General features: G+C 38.9%; 1 protein-coding gene and 1 long non-coding RNA gene across 2 annotated transcripts in view; one reads left to right on the plus strand and one right to left on the minus strand.

Moving 5' to 3' along the window:
• LOC136249328 (uncharacterized) overlaps window positions 1–9169 on the minus strand; it is a 25732-nt gene extending 16563 nt beyond the window's left edge. Inside the window, exon 1 of the long non-coding RNA XR_010698160.1 lies at window positions 9105–9169. This is a non-coding gene — a long non-coding RNA (uncharacterized lncRNA). The remainder of the gene's footprint in view (window positions 1–9104) is intronic.
• A 4591-nt stretch (window positions 9170–13760) lies between these two features.
• Window positions 13761–22584, plus strand: LOC136249331 (RNA-binding protein 28-like). The gene is made up of 14 exons (XM_066041288.1): window positions 13761–13842; window positions 15690–15822; window positions 15875–15923; window positions 15979–16208; window positions 16418–16651; window positions 16904–17004; window positions 17436–17511; window positions 17680–17772; window positions 20192–20606; window positions 20990–21176; window positions 21247–21597; window positions 21698–21847; window positions 22184–22255; window positions 22301–22584. The coding sequence occupies exons 2-14, from the start codon at window positions 15690–15692 to the stop codon at window positions 22460–22462; spliced, it is 2253 nt and encodes a 750-aa protein (XP_065897360.1). The 5' UTR covers window positions 13761–13842; the 3' UTR covers window positions 22463–22584.
• Window positions 22585–22729: the final 145 nt, after the last annotated feature.

Below are 22729 nucleotides of genomic sequence, written 5' to 3' on the forward strand. Positions count from 1 at the left end.
AGTCTGAGCACTGGAGTATGTGTTACCAGTCTGAGTGCTGGAGTATGTGTTACCAGTCTGAGCACTGGAGTTTGTGTTACCAGTCTGAGCACTGGAGTATGTGTTACCAGCCTGAGTGATGGAGTATGTGTTACCAGTCTGAGTGCTGGAGTATGTGTTACCAGTCTGAGCACTGGAGTATGTGCTGCCAGTCTGAGGTATGTGTTGCCAGTCTGAGCACTGGAGTATGTGTTACCAGTCTAAAGACTGCGGTATGTGTTACCAGTCTGAGCACTGGAGTATCTGTTACCAGTCTGAGTGCTGGACTATGTGTACCAATCTGAGTACTGGAGTATGCGTTACCAGTCTGAGTATCGTATTATGTTTTTGCCACTACTGGTTTGAGCACTGGAAACTGCACATGATATCAAGCACATGTGGCAATAATTTGTGATGAAAACCTGAATAGTCTATGTGTCCCCCCTCCAGATGTCCTGGCCTTGGGAAGCTGGCAAACACTAAAGACCCAGGAGGATCTGAGGTTGAAGCAGCTTGCAGAAGGGCTCTATGACATGGTCCTACGAGGAAAAGCTGCCTCTGCTACCAAGAAATACCTTGGTGGCTTTAGGAGATGGAAGGCATGGGCAACACACCACAAGTTATAGGTGTTCCCAGCTAAAGTGTGCCACATTGTCCTTTACTTAGAGCACTTGGGGGAGACTAAAGGTTCAAAGGCTGCTATAGAAGAAGCTGTAAATGCCTTGGCCTGGGCACACTCCTTATCAGGTCTGCCATCCCCAACAGCAAGTCCCTTCGTGCAAATAGTACTCGACGGGCTAAGGAGAGCTCATGCCAAACCAGTAAAAAAGAAGGAGCCTTTTACGGTTGAGATGCTGAAGGCAATTGCTGATGATGCGATACAGACAGATTCCCTAGTTGACATACGTCTTGCAGCTGCTTGTTTGCTGGCCTTCGCTGGTTTTCTTAGATACGATGAGATATCAAACATTCGGCCATGTGAGATCCAGTTCAAAGCTGACCATAAGATCCCTAGGAGTAAGGGTGATCAACTTCGCCAGGGTGATCAAGTAGTTATAGCCAGAACTAATTCAACCTCCTGTCCTATTGCGATGCTAGATTGGTACATGGTTAAGGCTAAGATCCCAGCAGATAGCAGCTTATTCCTCTTCCGCCCAATAGTTGCAGGAAAGATCCCCAGAATACGAGATTCTGGTCAGCTGTCTCACTCTAGGCTGAGTGAACTTTTGAGGGAAAAGCTGGACAAGCTTGGCTTTGTTGCAGTAGAGATCAGTCCCCACAGTCTCAGGGCAGGGGGGGCAACAGCAGCCGCAGAGGCCGGGGTTCCTGACCGCCTCTTCCAGCGCCACGGACGGTGGAGGTCTGAAAAAGCCAAGGATGGATATGTAAAGGACTCACTTGAAAAACGGTTATCAGTTTCCAAGAAATTAGGCCTGTAACTACTGTATTTGTAATAACATCATATGTTCTTCATAGGTGATCGTTTTTTTTCCCTCATAGGTGATCATACTGACCGCTCTTTGTGACTCTAGAGTGTTGACAAGTCATTATTAGTTGGTAGCCGCACTTAGCAGCTACGTAAGCCCAAGGTTCATGAAATGGGGTGCTGAATTGCGGTAGTGGGGCGTGAATTGGGTGGTCATACATAGTATGAGGAAGGAGGTGTATTTTCTGTCGGTTGAACGAAGAGAATTAGACGGAAAATAACCTCTTTCTGGAATACTCAGCTCACGTGCCCAGCACGTGGGGTCAGTAGTGTGGTATATAAATGGGAATGAGTGAACATGTGCTCACTTCTACATTGCTGTTTCCAAGTGTAGGCTACATCCCGCCCACTCGCCCTGGTGTTTTCCTTGACTAGAGTTCAGCTGACTGGAGCAGAAATGAGGGCTTTGCTGTGGACTATCGATGCACACAATTTTTCATGCTAATTCTGTTTTCTGAGGGTGGTATGCACATGGTTTTTTCCAGGCAGGCCAAAAAAAAACAAAAAACGTTTTGAAAGACCTGTCTGGTTTTTTCCCTTGGTCCCACTTGGGCACAGTGGTTCCAAAATTAATTGCACTGTGCAGGCCCCCACCCTCATAGATCACACAGTTGTGTTATGTAGTGTTTAGTGTAATGCCGATAGTTGTATGTGTTGTAGTGTTGACAAGTCATTATTAGTTGGTAGCCGCACTTAGCAGCTACGTAAGCCTAGAGTGTTGACAAGTCATTATTAGTTGGTAGCCGCACTTAGCAGCTACGTAAGCCCAAGGTTCATGAAATGGGGTGCTGAATTGCAGTAGTGGGGTGTGAATTGGGTGGTCGTACATAGTATGAGGAAGGAGCCAGTAGTTCTGTCTGATGGCTGTCAACGTCGAGTTTACTCCAGCATGTACATGTTTCTTGTGCACTGCATTGACTGTGAGTTTGGTGAATGGGTATTTGCTTGGCAGTAGGAAAAGGAATTTCACCAGCTCAGATACTGGAGCATTGTAGATCCTCCTGCCACAACGGATGAGTCCACCTTTATCTTAAATTAAACGGAGTTGATGAACCAAAGGTAGTCGACTGGATTTGGAAGTAATGTTTTTGATTTCAGCAGGAAATGACTGTTTTTGTACAGCGTGGATCCACTTCAAACTAGCTTGTGTCATTTCTGCAGGGGTGATGGGCTGTAAGTGATGGTACAGTGCAGCATACAACACCAACGGTAAACTTACAGCTCCAAAGAGTACTGCCTTGAATCAGTACATGATGAGATCACTGTTGGGATCTGTAGAATCACTGAGCCAGAAAAAGCAGGTGTAATCTTTGTCACTCTCATGGAGGTGTATATGAAGTAAAGTCATTTCAATGTCAGTAGAAATCACGTAGTTGTGTGTATGGAAACGAATGATGATTGAGCAAAGATCATTCAGAAAGTGAGGTCCAGTAAGCAGACAGTTATTCAGAGAGGGGTGACCCTTTGATTGATGACAACTATACACTTCTGATCGGTGTTGTAATAGAGTTCTTTTTAACACAGTGGTGGAGAATAAAATGGGTCAGACCAGGTTTCTCAGGTGTGTATACTCTTTCAATAAACCTCTATTCAGCTGATCACAAATAATGTTGTTATATGTCTACAGGAGACCTGGTGTTTGTGAAAGCCAATAAGCCAAAGAGCAGATTCTTTTCTTGCATATGGCGGAGTTGGTTGGCAGTGGTGGATGGCTCTCCTTCCAGGGAAATCTGGTGCAGTAGGAACCATCTGGGAGATGAGTGATACACGTCTTGGAATATTCTTGCAACAATTGCTTGCCTGAATTGTTCTCTACTGTTATTCCAGTTGTCTCAAGGTCCCAAAATCTTTGGAGGTCATGATCGTCATTGTGCTGGGTGGATAAGTGAAGGATTTTTGTCACTACATTGAGACAGTGTGTGTGTGAGAAACTGGTCCTGAAAGTAAGTAGCCAATCTTGGAGCTAGTGGCAGTTGGACCATCTCCTTTAATGATGTGGTCCCCCACAATGTCCCAGTAGTGATCGGCACCTATCAGGAGAGAGATATGGAAGTCTCTATCTGTGTTAACGGGATAGGCTAGTTGTAATCCTTGTAGATACGGCAGTTCCTTAACTCTGGAGGTGGTGGTGATCTTCAGTGGCACAGCAATGGTAGGAACAATGAGGACAGATATTGGTATATGGTCTCCAGATTGTGTTATCACATGCACGGTTGCAACTGCCATGTTCTTGTGGTGTGGTTGATTGGCGTCAAATGAAGCAAGAGCAATGTCTTCTTTCTTATAGGGTTTCAGTGACAATAAATCTGCAAGTTCTTTGGTTAGGAAGGAATGCTGTGACCTTCATTGAGTAGTTATGTTGGCCTGAGTCTGAGGTTTCGAGTGTGGAGAGCAAACTGTGGTGACAGTAGTTTTCAACAGGCAAGCGCTTTCCTTAATGAGCACATTGTGTGGTGAAGGTGGGGTCAGGGTGGTAAATGAAACTGTCAGGTTTTTAGTGTTCCCTGTGGCCTGTGCTTCAGAGGTTGCTGGTTGAGAAGATGGCTGTAATTGAGTTCCAGTACTAGTTCTGGGTTTACTGCAATGCTTGTGTGGTGCTTGTGGCCACATTTGCGACATCGGTATTTGGAGTTACAATGAAATACTACTCTATGTGGCCCAAGCAATTAAAGCACAATTTGTCACGTTTTATAATGTCTAAGCGTTTCTGTTGGTCTTTGACAACTTCACAGTTACCATGAGTATGAGAGCCCTTGCAGTAAACACATGTTAATTTCTTCTTGGTTTCACTTGTGTCATGTTGAAGTTTATGGAAAGAGTTTGTAAGAAAGGAGGCTGTAAACTGATGCGAGTTAGATTGACTCTTCAATGAGTGGTGTGATCCCATCTCTAAAATTTGAATTTCTGTAAGCAAAGTACCTTGTAATTGATAAATTGTCCACTCGCCAATGCCATGCTGTTTTGCTAAGTTTCTTCTGACATCTACTGGAAGCTTGTTCAGCATGATAGGAACTAACAGTGAACTATAGGTTTCACAGCGTTGACCCAATGAGGAGAGGCTACGTGCATGACTTTCAATGGAGTTGTAGAAGAGCTGCAGAGCAGATGCTGAGTTTGTTGGACTAGTTACTTCAATAAAGACATTCATATGAGCGTTCACAAGTTTATGTGGTTGGCCATACCTTTGTCGCAATAAGGTAACAGAGTGTTCATAGTTGAGTCCTGTCAGAAGGAAACCAGCAACTACTCTTGCAGCATCATGTTGCAGTTGTGCACACAAATAAGTTAATTTTTGAACATCACTTAGAGACGAGTTATTATTCACAGCTGCCTCAAAACAGTCCCAGAAAGACTGCTATTGTAATGGTTCACTTGAGAGACCAGTATACTGAGTTTAGGTAGACGGGTATTAGCTCCACTGCTGCTCGGAGTTTGGCTTGCTGGGAGTGGGGCTGCGTGGCTTACTGGGTGTGTGACTGTGACTGGTAGTATTTGCGTTTCTGTGTCATGTGGGATCAATTGTGTATGGGGAGTGTCATCTGCAGCAGGTATACCTACTGTTTCAGATGAGGTGGTGGACTCTTCAGTGTTCTCATCAGAGGTTGGGGCCTGTGGTAGAGTGACCATTGGTACAACGGTGCTGGGGTTTGGATTGGTACAACGATATTGCCATAAAACTCTACCAGGAGATAGTTTCTTGGGAGATAGTTTCTTGAATTTCTTCAGTTTCAAGGACCTCAGATTACAGTTCCCCTTCTTCTTCAATAAGATTGATTATTTTAGTATCAACATCAGTAGAATTTCCTCTTCCGATCGAGTTGTTTCTGCCAGTCTGCTAATGAGGTGATATCTGACTCTGTGAGCTCACCAGGATTCTTGTCGATTTTGTTTCTAGTAGCAGTTATTTTTTTAGTGAGGTGGCTTCTATATCCGCGACGTGATAAGCGATGACACTTGAGAGCTTCCATGAACTTAGCTTCGAATTAATGCCAACCACTGGGGAACCTGTAATGAAGGAACAACAACAGTTCACTGAATACGAAATGTTAGCCTTTCAAAGTACCGTTCTCTTAGATTTGCCACGGTACCACGACATTTTAGTGACAGGTTAATATCTTGGACTTGGGAGGTGAGTGCGACTAGGCTCAGCTATATATGGTGAGGTTGGCTTTGTCTTCTTCTACTGGTCACAGCATCAAAAATATCGGGGACTGAGATGAGTATAGCTCGGTTCTTTATTTATTTATTTATTTTATTTATAAAGCTTTTTGATGCAGGAGAGCCTGCATCAAAGGTCTGTGGGCAACCTGTGCCCACAGCCAGAAATGTACAGCTATATATTAATTAACTACATTACAATTACTTATTACTAAATTTACTTAACTATGTAGAGTAACTACAGTATGTACTTATTACTAGTTTGCAGATCAGTGTCAGTAATTAAAGGGAGAGAAAATTGGCAGAGGCTGGTTGTCTTGAGCATCGGTGGCATGGACATAAGAGATGAAATAACAGGATTGATCAGAGTTGAAGTTAGCCGTAAAATGATCTCATAGATGTATGTAAGTTTTTGTTTGATGATGTAAGGTGGTAAGGATAAGTTTATAACAGGTAGATGATTCCAAAGTCTTACAATTCGATTGAAATAGAAATGATGATGAGTGGCAGATACTGTCCTAGGGTGGCATAGTTCTAGTGGCTTCCAGATCTAGTGCTGTTGGTGTTGAAAGAGATATAATTTCTGATGTCAAAGTGGTCTGTTGGTGTGTTCAAGGATTTGATTAGAAACACATTAAATCATTCAGTTCATAGATGTACATTAACAGTAATACATTTAGTTGTTGTAGCCTTGATTTATAAGATGAGATGTAGTCATTCAGTATGAATTTTGTAGCTCTACGCTGCACACGTTCCAGGGTGGTTATATCTCTAATTAGCTGAGGTCTCCATATTTGTGAGCAGTACATTATTTGTGATCTAACCAAGGAAATGTAGAGTTGCTTTTTAGCTTCTATACAATTGACCCTAAATGTACGTCTTATCAAGCCTATAGAATTTTATATGCTTTAGTAGTAATAGTTTTATAATGGTCTGTCCAGTTGAGATTGCTGGAGAAAATGATACCAAGATCCTTGCGTTGTAAGAGTTGCTTTATAGGTTTTCCATTAACTGTGTATGTTGTGGTATCCAGATCAAAGGGTGGTTTAGCCCAAAAACGAACATGTACAAATTTGGCTTCATTAAATAATAAGTCTGAAGAGTGGCTCCACATAGCTGTATTGTTGACATCGCCTTGAAGTTTACCAATATCCTCTGTGGATCTGATTGCCAGTAAACATTTAGTGTCGTCAGCAAATACAAAGGGTAATGCAGATTGGATGTGTTGAGGAAGGTCGTTTATGAATATAACAAACAGAAGGGGTCCTAATACACTGCCTTGGGGAACTCCAAAGAGAACATTACAAAATGTTGATAATGAGTCCCCAATTCTAACACATGAAATCTTTGTAACAAGTATTCTTGGAACCACTTCCATAGTTTACCTGTTATTCCGATAGAGTAAAGCTTATTGAGAAGGCCATTGTGGGATACTGAGTCAAATGCCTTTCTGAAGTCCATGTATACTACATCCACTTCCGACTTGGCTTTGAGAAGTTTTTCAGTAAATAGTAACAGTTGTTGCAATGTTGATCTATTTGGGAGAAAGCCAAATTGATGTTCTGTAAGTTTACCTTGTACGAGTCTAATGATCTTGTTATAAACGATTCTTTCCAGTACTTTGGAGAGAATACACAGTAAGGAAATGGGCCGATAATTGCATACAGATGACTTGTCCCCAGCTTTATGTATAAATAGGGATTATGCAATGAGTACGCCATTCTTGTGGAATAGAGTTATTCTGCAAACTTGTGGAGAACAAGTGACAGATAACTTGAAGCAAAGGTGCAGCACAGTATTTGAATATTTTGGGACTAATATCGTCAATTCCACTTGATTTGCTTGCGTTGAGGGATGTAAGGATATCAAATACATCAGTATGAGATATTACAATGTCATGTAGTGTATCAGAACTAGGTGTTGTGTCGAAATCGTTTATAAGCTGGTCACTGGATGAGAATATACAGAGTAAAAGTAATCATTGAATAGCTGGGCTTTTTCTGAATCAGTTGATGCTTGTTTGTTATTGTAGAACATCTGATTGGGATGATGATCGTGACCTTTGATACTGGAGATGTACTGAAATATTTTGTTATTGTTAGTATGGTGCAAGTCGGTTAGATTCATATTCTGCTTTAGCTTCAGCAATCACTAATTGCAGTTCTTCTTGTAGGTTAGTTACTTTGAGCATAGTGTTATTAGTAGGGTGCCTGTTGTGTTTCCTTTTCAGTGTACGTAAACATTTTATCTTGTGGCGAATGGTGGAATTGAACCACTTAGGCTGATTTGTGTCTTTAATGGGGACCGTTGGGAAGAACAGGTCTATATGACTGTTGATAGCTGTTTTAATGTGTGACCAGAAGAACCCAGTGTTGTTTGATGATAGAGCTAAAGTAAAGTCATATTCGTAAAGAAATTGATTCGTGTTTTCCCAGTTGGCATGATTATAGTCTAGTCTTGTGGCAAATGAATTTGAATGTGAATGTTTTGTAGTTATGTGCTCGATAGTGAAGGTTATCATGTAGTGGTCAGATGAGAGGTTAGCTGGCAGGTTTGTATAAGTGTCAACATGGCTCGATCCTTCAAAATTGGTCAGCAATATCTAGAGTGTTTCCAGCGCGGTTTCTCCAACTGTAGACAGTGAATGTCATGTCGATAGTTGCGGATACATACACGAGACAACACAGTTACTACTATTGATTTCACGTGTCACACAATTCAAAGTACAAAGTAACGCAATATCCTAACCTAATACACACAATATAAAACTACGTAAAGTTAAGGTCATAACTAATCATTGACACACACACACACACACACACACACACACACACACACACACACACACACACACACACACACACACACACACACACACACACACACACACACACACACACACACACACACACACACACACACACACACACACACACACACACACACACACACAACCATCTGGTATGCAAAACTAGCAGCAAGCAAGCAGGAAACAGCAGTGAGCAAGCAGACTGCAGCGATGCAATAGCAAGCATGCAGCAGCAGCAGATTTGTCTAGCACTTATCATGCAGTGCTGGGAGGGCACACTAGGAAAACAGCAGGTTCGTTCCGATCCACACAATGTACAGTAAAATTCATGGCCCCACCCACCGCGACTGTACAAAAGGCTCGCACGTGACGCACTTCAAAACTATCTAACGTTTCTTCGTTGTGGCAATTTAACACGTTATCATTGTCGTATCACAATGCGTGTACTGAAAAAGCCGTCGAAGCCGGGTTTTTTTCGCGCGTGCACGATGATACGCATTGTGACGCCGCCCTACCTTCTTAGTGTGCAATATTATAACATCACATTTAAAACCTTAGCTACCTCAATATATAATAATTTATACTGAATGCGAAAACACACACACACACACACACACACACACACACACATACCTAAAACTTGACAGAAAAATCAACGGCTAAGCTCCGTGCCACACCCAAACTTATTCTAAATAGAGATCACTACTTGGGTCCAAGTCGAGCAGCCTTTTTTTTTTCTTTTTTTTTCTTTCTTTTGAGTTTTTGCTGTAGATGGCTTAGAATCTATTCCAGCAAGATCATCATACAATTATTTTACAAGTCTAACTGATGCTTCCAGCAAATCACTCGACCCTCAGTAGCCTATTGCCAATCACATGCCCCCACACATTTATTGCTGTTTTCTACATAATTCTGTAAAGCAAATACTTTAAATTTAAATAGCTGAAATCACATTGTTTACGGCAATGGTCTAGTAGCTATGTAGCTAGCTCCCAGACATTTCTGACGGGCATGCATATATAACTGCTATACTAACAAGATTTTCTTCAAGATTTTCTCAGTATAAGCTAAATAATCTGACAAGACAAACAATACTTACGTTTGAGCTCAAATGCATTAATCAACATCTAGTGACTCAAAAGTACTCTCTACATGACAAAGGAGATTGGTTGCATGCTCCTTGATTTATTACTTAATTTGTTGCTAATAGCTAGCTACCATCTTGATAGCAATTATCACAGGGGTTGGAGTATAGTTGCATTCATATCAATAGCAAACGGCTAATTCCCTTTACATCATAACAAAGCATTTTGGTTACATTTTGATTTAAAACGATGTTCTTTTCTCATTTTATGGGTGCCTTTAATGCTTGCTGTACATTGTATATATATATATATAGTTTTATGTTGGTGTTTTAAATATGTGTGCATACCATGCCATGGCGATAAACAGGTGTGGATGGTGGATGGGAAACAGGAAAAAGTTTATTTGGATCGGCCTTAGGCCACTCCATATGAATTTTCTCTGTTTCCCATCCACTGCCCGCATCTGTTTATTGCCAGCTCTAAAACTTACATTATTCTGTATTCTTTTATTATTACTTGACAGCCAGTGCTGGGGGTGGTAGGCAAGGGCAGTCCATCTAGCCCGGGTTTAAAAAATTATTCTGTATTCTTTTATTTTCTGATTTTTCTCGTATACTGTACAGGTTTTGTAAATCGATATTCAGCTCATGTGTTAATGTCCCAATACAGACACCATTGTCGCCAGTGGTGATATTTTAGTGCCCTGTGGACACTTCAGTTTTCATAGTCTAAAACATGAAGGAAACAGCCAAAATGTTATTATGCAGTTTTGCTATGGTTGTGCCCAGGTAAATAAATGGCTCTCATGATGGAATAATGGAAATACCACCCGCTTGCCTACATTGCAAATATGCCTAAGAGGAGGACAGGAAACAGAGAATTTATCTGGAGAAGCCTTATCTATGAAGACAGAGTATACAGCAGATCATATCCCACCAGGGGCATGCGAGATCAAGGAAAGCCAGTGCATATAGGTCAATAGATGCTCAATAATGCAGGCAGAGATTTTATCAAGTAATTTTTTGTTTATTAGGTCATACCTATTTGAAAAGTTGTTGCTCAAAATTTGTTACAAGAAAAATGGGTTGGTTGGTAGGTTGGATAATAAAAAGAAAAGAAGAAAAAAAAGACATTTCATACTGCACTGTCTACAGGCATGATAATTTGCCAAATTACAAGCCATGTAGCTATTGAAGGTATAAAAAATTTAACTAGTTTTCCTTCGTCAGGAAGGTGAGGTGCTGACCTAGATGGATATTGAAAAATATATTGTTTTATTCCTAAGGGGTTTATGCCTATGGGGATTAGTCTCAAACTTTTAGTTTTATGAGATAAAATTAGAGTAACTGACCGTTCTATTAGAGCACAAATATCATGATCATTATGCAACAATTAGAAATTGAATTCTGCATGTCACATGATCTTAATTTTAACTAAAATCTTTGGGTTGGTTGGGTCCAAGCAACAACTTTTCAAATAGGTAGTATGTATGCGACCTTGTGTTTCACAGATGTGGTGGGTCAGTGTTTTAGCAAACTCTAAAATGAATGCAAAATTGTGTGATTAAAAGATACTAATATGGCTGTAGACTTTTAGTATTGTGCAAGCAGCAGTAGCAAAGGGGATCTTCCTCATTTTATTTCAGCATCTGTACCTGTAAAGATTGAGATGCTTCAATAGAGCAGTCAGTTGCAGCTAAAATTATTTTACATCTGCATGGGTCACTATAGAGTCCATGAAACACAATATGATATTAATTTGGTATGTTCTATCTGAGTTACTGGTCTGACATTGCTGCATAGAGAACAAGTGTGTCTGGTCACTGTAGTATTGCAAAGTTGTAACAGTGGAATATACAATGGTGTCATAATAATGGCAACAAGAATAGAACTCCGGATGACCATACAAAGTAAGTAGTACTCCAAATAGTTACAAAAAGGCTCCTAAGACAATCATGGTTCTGTCTTTGCTAAGCTGCATCACGATTCATGAGTACAGTTACAAGATTATTAACTACCTCCCTTTTTCTTTTATTCTTGTTAAGAACACCTTGCTGGCAACTACAAGCAGCCTCTGCCCAATCATATCACTTATTCACACTTTACAACAAACCCCTTCCATGTAATACATAATTCTAAGGTAATTCCAAACCAAACATCAGTAATTACCAACAGCTTGACTTGAGTGGTGCATGTTACGTACCTGTAACACACACTACAATGCTAGGGTATCTAGACCCTTCATCTTTGTGATTTGGCGGGTGTTGCCACTCTATTTATACACGAAAGATTCTAACTAATTTGCCCCTTTTGGCTTGATGATTGGTGTGAGTTAACTATCGCACATTGTATATATATATATATATATTTCCTTTTTCATCTATTTAAATACGGAGTTGGGGTAACTAGTTACTTTTGTAACTAAGTTACGTAACGGATTACTTTTAAAGTAACTAGTAATATAACTAGTTACTTGCTTTGTAACTAGTAACTTGTAACTAGGAGTAATTGTCTGAAAAGTAACTAAGTTACAATAGTAATTAGTTACAATAGTTACATTGTAACTATAACTAATCATGCTTTAAAAGCAAGAGCACTTCAATTTTTGTGCCATATATGCTACAGCCACATTAAGTAGACAGATTCTGTGTACTCTTTTGTATGATTCAGCTTGAGTAACAGACATAGCATTAATTGAAACTGACCTGAAAGAGCAACAGAATTGTTATTTTAAGTGCACATATATATTGCATCCCTTAATGATACATTTCTGAGCAAAATTCATGTTACAAAAGCTAAAAACAAGTCATAATTTATACTACGAAAGTAACTAGTAACTAGAGTACTTAGTTACCTTTTGAAAACTAACTGTAACTGTAACTAAGTTACATGGGATAGAAGTAGCGTGTAACTAGTAACTAGTTACTTTTCTGAAGTAACTACTCCAACTCTGTTTAAAATATAGTTATATGCATGTCAGTCCTGAATAGCCAACACATTATATTCAGGTCATTACCATGCACATTAATTTTGCTACCTAATATAAATTGTGATATGGTTTCTACCAGGAGCATATCGAGTCTGGTTTACGAAGTTACACGCTCTCTCAGACTTGATATGTTCCTGTTTCTACTGACTCCATATAATGGTAAGGAGAGGCAATTAAATAAGTGAAGTTATAGGTCATGCTTAAGGCTATTAGCTAATCCATAGCTTGTGCATATGATAGGTCAGATAGGACACATTAGAGGGTAATTAGCATCATACAAGACCACTTATCCTTGCAGGTTTTATTAATGTAAACAATATGCTGTAAATTTAGAATGGAGAATTTAATACCAGACTCATGTAGCAGTATGAAGTTAGAAGCATGATCATGTCATATACCTTTTTGTATAACACTCATCCTTTGGTTCTGAAATTAGTGTATTCTAGGAATGTTGGTATGTAGGTAACATTTGGTGGTGTAGTGCATGATTTAACCCACTAATGGTATCTCTGTAATCCTACATATAAATAGATATCTTTGGATACTGTGGCATTGAGATAAAGGGTTAAGGTTTTGGCAAAACACTGTTTATTGAACAGATAAGAATTTCAGTTTTTGTGCAGATTTTTTTTGCAAGTTCAGATTACAAATTTCCCAAAATCTGCATGGACCTTGCACATATAACTGCTGTATGGTACCATATACAGTCCATAAAGGAGATGATATGAACCATATGTGGCCAGGGAAGAACTGCTACTGCTGACTGAAACTATACATCAGTGTTAACTATTATGCCGTAATTCCTCAGGCAAAGTAATTATGGTATTAGCATGAACTGCATATAGCATAAGATCTTTGTGATTAGCTACATTGTTTGATTTATTATGATTTCCGCCAGCGATAGCAGGTCTTCCCTGCCAGTTTTATTCTGTATTCTTCCATTATTTTTCAGTTTTTCTGTATAAGTTCAGTAAAATCTATCTTGTAAGGTTGTCAGCTTACGTGTCAAGGTGCTGTCAAGCCTGCACAAGTTATTCCTGCAACATAAAATGATACAAGCTGAAAATGTTATTAGGCAGCTTGCTATGGTTGTGCCCAGGTAAATAATGGCTTGAAAAGCTGCTAATCTCAGAATGGAAACGAACCGCCCGCCCGCATTCAAGGAAACAGACAATTTACAGTGGCCAAACAGATGGCAAGTATCCGTACGATAATAATTTCGTTATTTTCCGCATACTTACAACTGGAAACTGTGACACGTGGGCTAGGAAATAGGTCCCGTTTCATCTTGATTGACGGTTAGTTGCTGTGAACCAGTGTGTATGTTAGTAGTACACTAGCGATACTTGCAGGGATCACGTGGGGAAGGTGTTCCTGTAAATATCTCGATAAATGTATATCCGTACCCTATTCGGCTATTGTATCCGCGATACCTTCATTGACAGTGACTTTTCCACCACAGTACTTCTCTCGTTATTGTAGACTGAACGTGTACACCTCTTCCCGCTGCAAGGAAGGTAGCTTCGTGTGATAACTTGATCCCACAATCGAAATGTTCTTGTTTTTTTGCTGTTATCAAATATGCACATCATGTTCTATCATTCCCGAGGATTCACTTTGCCAAATAGGTTTCTTTGTGTCATATGATTAGGTGCATGGGCAGTTGCATATGTAAGGGCCGCATTTAGAATACTGTTCATTTATATTATCTGGATCCCCTATCTTGCTGAGGACATTGATGCATTGGAGAAGGTACAAAAAATAATAAAGGCTTTGGAAAATTATCCTACAATCAGAGATTAAAGTTGTTGGGCAGCGCACCTTATTCTATCATTGTAAACACGGCAACCTTATTGAGATTTGAATGGATACTACAACATTAACCCTACAGAATTTTTATACCAGCTGTCACTGCTAACACTAGAGGCTATCACACGAAGTTACTTAAATTGTAAACGTTTAGTCAAATTTCTTTGCACAATGAGTTTTCAATCATTGGAACAATTTATCTGAGGGTTGATCAAAGTATGGTAGTCTCAACAAATACTATCGGATCATTCAAAGCAAATAGAAGTTTGACAACTGAGGGGTAGCTAACAAGCTGGGATTCTCATGCACTATCTAAGAAATCCAGTTAGTATCTGTATTTACAATTCTAATATCTGGAATCACTACAAAAAACAAATATATATGTTTCTTGTACCCAATTACGAGAACTTCAAGGCATCGATTAAATTCACTAAGATTACTAGTTCACTGCTGAATGTTTTGTAAATTAATTTGTGCAGTGTACAAAGTGATTAAGTTAAGGCTCCTCTTGTCCCCAAGCACAAGAAGAAGTAAGAAAGCGAGTGAAACATCTTGGTAAAAGGAGATTAAAATTATTTATAATTTTTAATTGAAATGCTATTTAATATCTAAATAATATTGAGACTCTGTACACAATTTTGTGGCTCACAATTACGCTACCCCTAGTTGGCAACTACAGGACTTGGATATAAACAAGGCTTACAGCCTATTACCATTTAGTTGTATACTCCTGTACTGTACTACAAACAATAACTCACATGGGAGAGGGGTGAGATTCTTGCCCCAAATTAGATGCTTTGTGTACTTAGAATGTTAGTGTTACATTTCAATGGATCTATAGCAAGGGGTGTTGTGTAGGCACATGCCATATAAACCACGATCACTTATGAATTAGCTAGAGCCTTTTGCAGTATACTTAGAGACAAATATTGTAAACTTTTTTATTGTGGTTTTCAACTTGTCTGCCATTGACTTGGCACAAATTTATCAACCTTGATACTTGAATTTGACTGCAGTCACAGGTCTACCTACAGTGAGTGCCTGTGTGTTACTTCCTTGTACAGTACATCTATTACAACACAATTGTAGATCAGTCAGATATTTTAAGAACACCTTGAATCAGATTTTCCAACAAAAAATGCAAGGATTTTGGTCCTGATCAATAATGTCACTGATGTTGGCATCATGTAATTTTATATATGCATTTGTGCTAATGTGAGATGCATATTGGCATGAGCAATGAGGGTTTATTCATAAACAACTTTACACCAATATCATTCATGTCATTACACTGTGTGTACACTATATCTTATTGTTTATTTTGTGCATAAATCAGATGAGCCAAGTTGACACATCAGAGAAGACACTATTTGTTAGAGGACTGGACTATTCCACAACTGATACACAATTAGAAGAAGCATTCAGTGACTATGGACCCATTAAGACTTGCTTCACTGTCAAGGACAAAGGTCAGAACAACATTGTAATAGTAATGGACATTGTTAATTGTGTATGGTGTAGGCACAAAAGACAAGTGTCGTGGATTTGGTTATGTCATTTACTGTACCAGGTTTGTGTCTAGCACGTATGTGATTGAGGATATTTTTGATGTGATTAACTTGCAGAGATGATGCCTCAAGGGCGATAGAAGGTGTTAAGAACATTAAGGGTCGTAAGGTTCAAGTTAGTTTTGCTGCTAAGAGAGAACCAAAAAAGGGTAAGCGTAAAAAGTCCGAAGTGAAGGATGATGAAGCAACAGATGAGGTCACTACAAAGAAACCAAAACTTGACAACGCACAATCAAATGATGATGATGTCTCTAAAACTGCCAAAAAAGCAGTGACTGCTACCGAAGGTAAAGTTATTTTACTGCTGGTATAGCATTGCTTCATGACTGTTCTATTAGAAGTTTAGACTACAGTCAGTCTATTGCAATTTTTTTTGATCTGCGTATCTTTTCAAACCATAAAAAGCTTCATTGATTCATTATATTTATGCAGTAATAATAATAAATAGCACATGCTAAGCTCAGGTCATAGTGCAATGGAGACTATTCTGCTATAGCAAAACCCAAGAGTGGTTCCACTGTATCAGTGAAGGCATCCACAGCAGTCCTAACTGGTCTACCTTCTGGTGTGACTAAGAAGCAAATCTACAAGAGGTGTAGGAAAGTTGGTGAAGTGGTCAACATCACTTATCCTGTCGAGGGACGAGATAATGACACTGCTCTAGTACAGTACTCTAACCATCAGGTCACCACTAAGGCCATCTCTGCTCTAAATGGGAAGATCTTTAAAGGTACATAGGGATCAATTGTCTGTGGGTAATTCCAAATGTTCATATTCTCAATTACTTAGACTTTGCAATCTTAAATATGCAATGGTACATGAAATACACACTCTAACTTTGAAGTATATATGATATTTACAAATCCCATGCATATAATTATATTGATGTTGGAGCCAGTGTGAGACCCCTAGAAATTTGTGCTTGAATGTATCTGTGACTTTCAGATATGTACAATGTTATTGTTATGCATACACTATGCAGGTAGTACCCTATCAGCTGTGTTGTTTATACAAGAGAATAAAAAGATATCTAAGAAGACCTTACAAAGGTCCAGACTGATAGTGCGAAACTTGAAATTTAAGGTGTGTGTGTGTGTGTGTGTGTGCGCGCGCATGTGTGTGTGCGCGCATGTGTGTGTGTGCGCGCATGTGTGTTCATGTGAGTGTGTGTGTGTGTGCGTGTGTGCGCATGTGTACATATGGTATTCGTAACGTGGTTGTATTACATAGAGATGTGTATTTGTTATTACAATATGTTTCTGGTTTGGGTTTAAAGTACACCCTGTAGAAGATAAACAATAAAATGTGAAGTGTGGCATCATTGTTTTGCTTGAATGAAACGTACATAACAATTTAAATACACATTAGTTGGATTTTATTTATTTTACCAATTTTTGAAACAATCTAATAGCTTGCAAAATATGTATATACAACACCGACATTGAGATATTCTTCTTGATACATAAAACACTCTAATAGAGCATTCATTTTGTACGTCCTGTTTTTGTTGCTAGTGCTCTGAAGAGACTTTATCAGAAATATTCTCTAAGTATGGAAAAGTTGTCGAAGTGCAAATTCCAACTAAACCAGGTTTGTTAGCAGAAATATTTGTACAACAATACACACTGTGTACATTACTTAGTGTATGTACACTGAACAGACTATTATTGCACTGTACTAATATAGTAGCTGTTATCCTGACTGATTGTTACATGTACAGTTACTGTACATTATTTACCTTGTATTGCTCTGCTACAGATGGTAAGAGAGTTGGTTGTGGTTTTGTCCAGTATTCATCAGTGTTTGATGCATCTCGTGCAGTCAAACAAATGAATGGTCAAGAAATTCAAGGTACAGTCATTAATGAAGTATGTTACCTTATACGTGCAAAGTTTTGAGGAATGTAATTTTTGTGGATTTTGTGGTTACTTGGCTGTCAGAAAAATTTTCATCTCTAAAACTGACAATTATCAGGAATTAGTTCATTGAGGTATATAAGTGAAAAACGAGTGGCCCTCGAAAATACCTGAAAATTGTTAATCCACGAAAATTACCTAGCTTGAAAATTTGTATGTATACGGTAGTTATCAGAGTGATATTGTACTTAGAGTTATAGCTATAAGCAGTGATCTTAACAAGTGGTGAATATATGTACGTAGCAATAATAGTGCCTTAGTTAACAGATTTAGCACCAGATGCAGTATTGCTAATTCTCAAATAAAACCAGGGTCTTGTCATGTGTATGGTTAGTGGAAAGTGGAGACACGGCAATATATGCTTATAGTAGAATTTCTGCAAACTATACCGTATAGCAGGTTATTTTCGAAACAGAAATTTTCACACAAGAAGTAAAATCTGAATTTTGAAAGATTTTAATTTCGAAGAGTGCATATTTCGAAGTCCGGATGGATTTAAATTAACGGAAATTCGTGTCACAAATTATGAAGATGAGTGAATGTTTGCCGAAAACTGACTTACTGATGGAATAATCCCCATTCCTGTGCACTGGAGAGAAGTCTGAGGGAGTCTCGGGTGGAGTCAATTCACTGGCACGATCACGCTCGATCATAGCTAGCTATCCTACCATAGATTCTAGAGCAGACGGTGTCAATTCCCATTCTGAATCACCTGTTTTCTGGTTATTGGTACAGTAATGATACAGTTTACCCATTATCATCAGCAATACTGAGCTAAAACTCGAGGAATACACAAACAAATCGCCGAAAGTTGGATGGCTGCTTTCACTTGTGGGAATTTATTTTCGAAAAACAACCGGACATGAGAATTTATTTTCGAAGAGAAGGGCCTCTTCGAAATATCCAAAAATAAAAATCTTTCGAAAATTTCCAGCTATATGGTACATCATATACAGGGTGTATTATAACTGTCCATGATTCAGTGCTCCTGACTTGTTCACAGTTGTCATCAGTCTAGTTACACTTGTACCATCAAATCTATTAAAATACACATCAGTGCATCATACAGTATGATAGTACTGTTTAGTAGGGACAGCGAAGGTGTGGGTGTGGCCCGTGATATAATATAACCCAAAACCCTGCCTCGATTTTTCCTCACAACAGTATTGGTTGGGTAAAATCAAGCCCAAAAGTGTCTTCAGATCAACCCGAAATGTTTCTGTCAAGTTGCTACAGAATTTTTAAAAAAAATTATTCACTGGAATTTTCTAAAGCCTGCCTGCCTGCCTCACATCTTCAGTCAAGCGTAGCAAAAAAACTTGCTACAGTTACAGCCCTAATTCTTTCACAGAAACATTTATAATTCAGTGAAGAACCTTGGTATATTGATAAACATACAATGCTTGCACAGTTGTCTTACTCTTTACCATGGCCATCAGTCAAGGTTCTACTGCTGATAATGTTAATAGACTACAGTATGGCTTCCATCTACAGATGTATATTGCATCAAACTATTGGAATATACGTGGTTAGTTTAGCGTTGCGCCAAACTATTTGAACACACGTGGCTTGGTGGTTTTTAAAGTTGGTAGTTGATATCAATCAGTGAGAGCAACTCACGGTGAACTAGCCACATGTAAGTCAATAAATATATTTTAGTAACAACGTTAAAACCGAATCGGTCCCACTTTACAGATTATCTGGGTCTGACCCAGATTGGATCACATGCTAAATTAATCAGTGTAACGATATGGACGTGTATTAACATGTCATAATGTAGCCCTGCTTCTTTCGTGAGCCATGCCCACTTATGTGAATTACTGTCTGTAGGCACATGGTACCCACTCACATTTATCAGTCTGAGGTATGCACGAATCCACATCCGTTATTGTCTGCAGGCTTATGTAGAGCCACGCCTACTAATCAGTTGTTATTGTATGAGGCATAATCTAGTATAATAGTGCTGTGATTAACTCTTAAAATATTGTGACTGGTTTTGTGAAAAGCAGGTTATTTAGTAGTCATGAGCTTGCAAAAAAAGTTCACAAACAAGTATAAGAAAAATTTAGGAATTTAAGGACAGTGCATAGTGCTGCAATAAAAAGTACTGAAACAAGCTGGATCGGAGTAGTACGTAATATCCAAATAAGAAGTGAATATTCCTACTGTGCCACACTCAAAATGCATATTCACTTCTTATTGTTTTACAGTATTAGAACATTACGTACTACTCCGATCCAGTACTTTTTATTGCAGCACTATACACCGTCCCTACTCTAATTTAAAATTCCTAATTTTTTCTTATATTATATGGTTTGCAGTCTTCTTATACTGTAATAACTCTGTTATCACAGGTCGAGTAGTAGCAGTAGACTGGGTGGTACCCAAAAGTCAGTATGAAGAAGCTAAACTAGTCGGTGTACAAGATGATAGTCCAGAGGAGGAAGGTGATCAAGATGATCAAGAAGACAATGATGAAGATCCTGCATCAAGTGATCAACAAGAAGATCAACAGTCTGATCAAGGAGATCAACATTCAGATCAAGAAATTCAGCAGTCAGATCAAGAAGATCAGCTGTCAGATCAAGAGGATAACACTAGTGATGTGATGTCTGAAGATGTTGGTAGTGATGATGATGATGATGTCAATGATGAAGAAGATGAGGATAATGACATGTTGACTGATCATGATAAGAGTAAACCAAGAACTCCTAGTCATAAGAGAAAGTTAACAAATGATGTGTCAGAAGGGAGAACTGTGTTCATACGGTAATTCACTACTGCCATAATTACACTTACACATAGTTATATTATTGTACAGTAACAAACATGTGCACCAAAAAATGCACATGGTAAGTATAACATTATAAATACACTGCAAAACACAGATCCATAGCAAGGGGGAAAAACGGGTTAAACCATTGCCATCTGTGTTGTGGATGAAGAGGCACTGTGGGCCCTTTGTGATTGAATTTGGAAGTGACTCCAATTGGAGTTACCAATGCAATTTGTAAGAGCTGACATTTCATTGACTGCTTGCATTGACTGTCTTGCAAAAGTCATATGGCCACCAGCTAGACTGTTTACTACACTACGTACATCACACATGTACAGCTCTATTGCTACTAACACACATTGTGCTCTCACTATAGTAACTTATCATTTGATACTGATGAAGATGATTTGACTGATATGTTCACAGAGTTTGGTAATATCAGTTATTGTAAGATTGTGATGAACACACAAACTGGACTACCTAAAGGAACTGCATTTGTTCAGTTTAAGGATAGTGAAGCAGCAGAGTCTTGTATCACTGCAGCAAACACGACTGATGGAAAAGTTAGTGTACTATATACACAATATACATTGAACAGTTGTACTGTGCTAGGAAAGTTATTTACTCAAATAGGGCTTGTTTCTTGATGGCCGGCAACTCAATGTCATACTGGCTCTGTCAAGAGAAGAGGCAAGCAAGATCAAGTCTACTGATGATAGTAAGAAAGTTGATAAACGTAACTTGTACCTGGCAAAGGAAGGTACCATGGACTTGCAGTCTGTAAACGCAAAGAAGCTGTCTAAACCAGAATTGGTTAAGAGACAAAGAGCTGCAGTGGAAAAGAAGGCTAAACTAGCCAACCCTAACTATTTTGTATCCAAAACAAGAATAAGTGTTAGAAATTTATCAGCCACTGTGTCAGAGAACCAGTTAAAAGACGCACTATTGAAATATGCTAAAGGGACACCAGTACAGATAAAACAGGTACAGCATTTGTGTTGTAGTTAAAGAGGCACAGAAATACTTTACTATCTAAATTTGTTGTGTTCTTTAATTATTTCTCACTCTGCTTGCTTACTTACAGGTAAAGATAATGCGTTCAAAGGATCGCATCAACAGTCAAGGAATAGGCAGGTCAATGGGATATGGTTTTGTGGAGTTCACAACTCATGAAGCTGCCCTAGCTGTTGTCAGAGCTGTCAGTAATAATCCTTCAGTGTTTGGACCACATAAGGTAGTGTAGGGTGGACAAGTAAGGACCCCTCCTGGTTATTGGTTAAAACTTGTAGAGATACTCTGATAGAGTCAACTACTGTAATAGAACAGTCACATTTTAATACTGCTTAGTTTATAACACACTATCACCAAGGGTCCCTCTCTATTATGAACTCTTGCTATCACAGAGCTTATAAAATATCCCTGCAGGCATGCTCGTAAACCCCTCAAATATAACTCATGTCTGTAATGCTTCAATTCTGAAACTTTTATTGCCCTCTTTGGCCTGCTCTACCTCCCCTGAGTCCCTGACCCAATGTAGTAACTAGTCTGGACAAATGGTTGTTTTGTGTAGATACCAATTGTGGAATTTGCTATGGAGAACGCTCGTGCTATCAACCTGAGGAAAGAAAGACTAAAACGACAGGTACTCCACAGTTAGGTAGTGTTTTCCTCTATATTACTGTTATAGGCCCACCTTAGACTGAGAAGAACTGAAAGTTCTCCAGCCAGTACAACACTACCAGTGGACAGTGATAAGAAACAACAAGCACAAATATCAAAAGGAAAGAAACCTATCACTACGAAGAGTAGAGTATACAAGAAGATGGGTAAGGGAAAAAAGAAAAGATGAAGACAGTACGATTGTAGTTTCAATATTATGCTTGCATTCATGTACAACAGAATATCACTTGTACATAATATTGTATTAAACAACTCTATAAATGCAAAGAAGTTAGCAATGCTGTTATCCAACTCACAATTGTTGCAATGTTGACGTACCCATTACCCCATTCATACCCCTTTAATTTTTAGTAACATGACATTTTTAGGCAGTTGGATTTCTTACTGCAACTCGCACTACATTATTGATACATTATTTGTTTGTCCAACAGGAATA

Source organism: Dysidea avara, chromosome 3 (assembly GCF_963678975.1).
Source record: "Dysidea avara chromosome 3, odDysAvar1.4, whole genome shotgun sequence".
NCBI classification, from domain to species: Eukaryota; Metazoa; Porifera; class Demospongiae; order Dictyoceratida; family Dysideidae; genus Dysidea; species Dysidea avara.

Excerpts from the sequence above, each read along its gene's own strand:
- LOC136249331 (XM_066041288.1), top strand. The coding sequence starts at position 15,690 with ATGAGCCAAGTTGACACATCAGAGAAGACACTATTTGTTAGAGGACTG. Across the intron at positions 15,924-15,978 it reads TATGTCATTTACTGTACCAG|AGATGATGCCTCAAGGGCGA; the intron begins GTTTGTGTCTAG and ends ATTAACTTGCAG. Across the intron at positions 16,209-16,417 it reads AGCAGTGACTGCTACCGAAG|CAAAACCCAAGAGTGGTTCC; the intron begins GTAAAGTTATTT and ends ATTCTGCTATAG.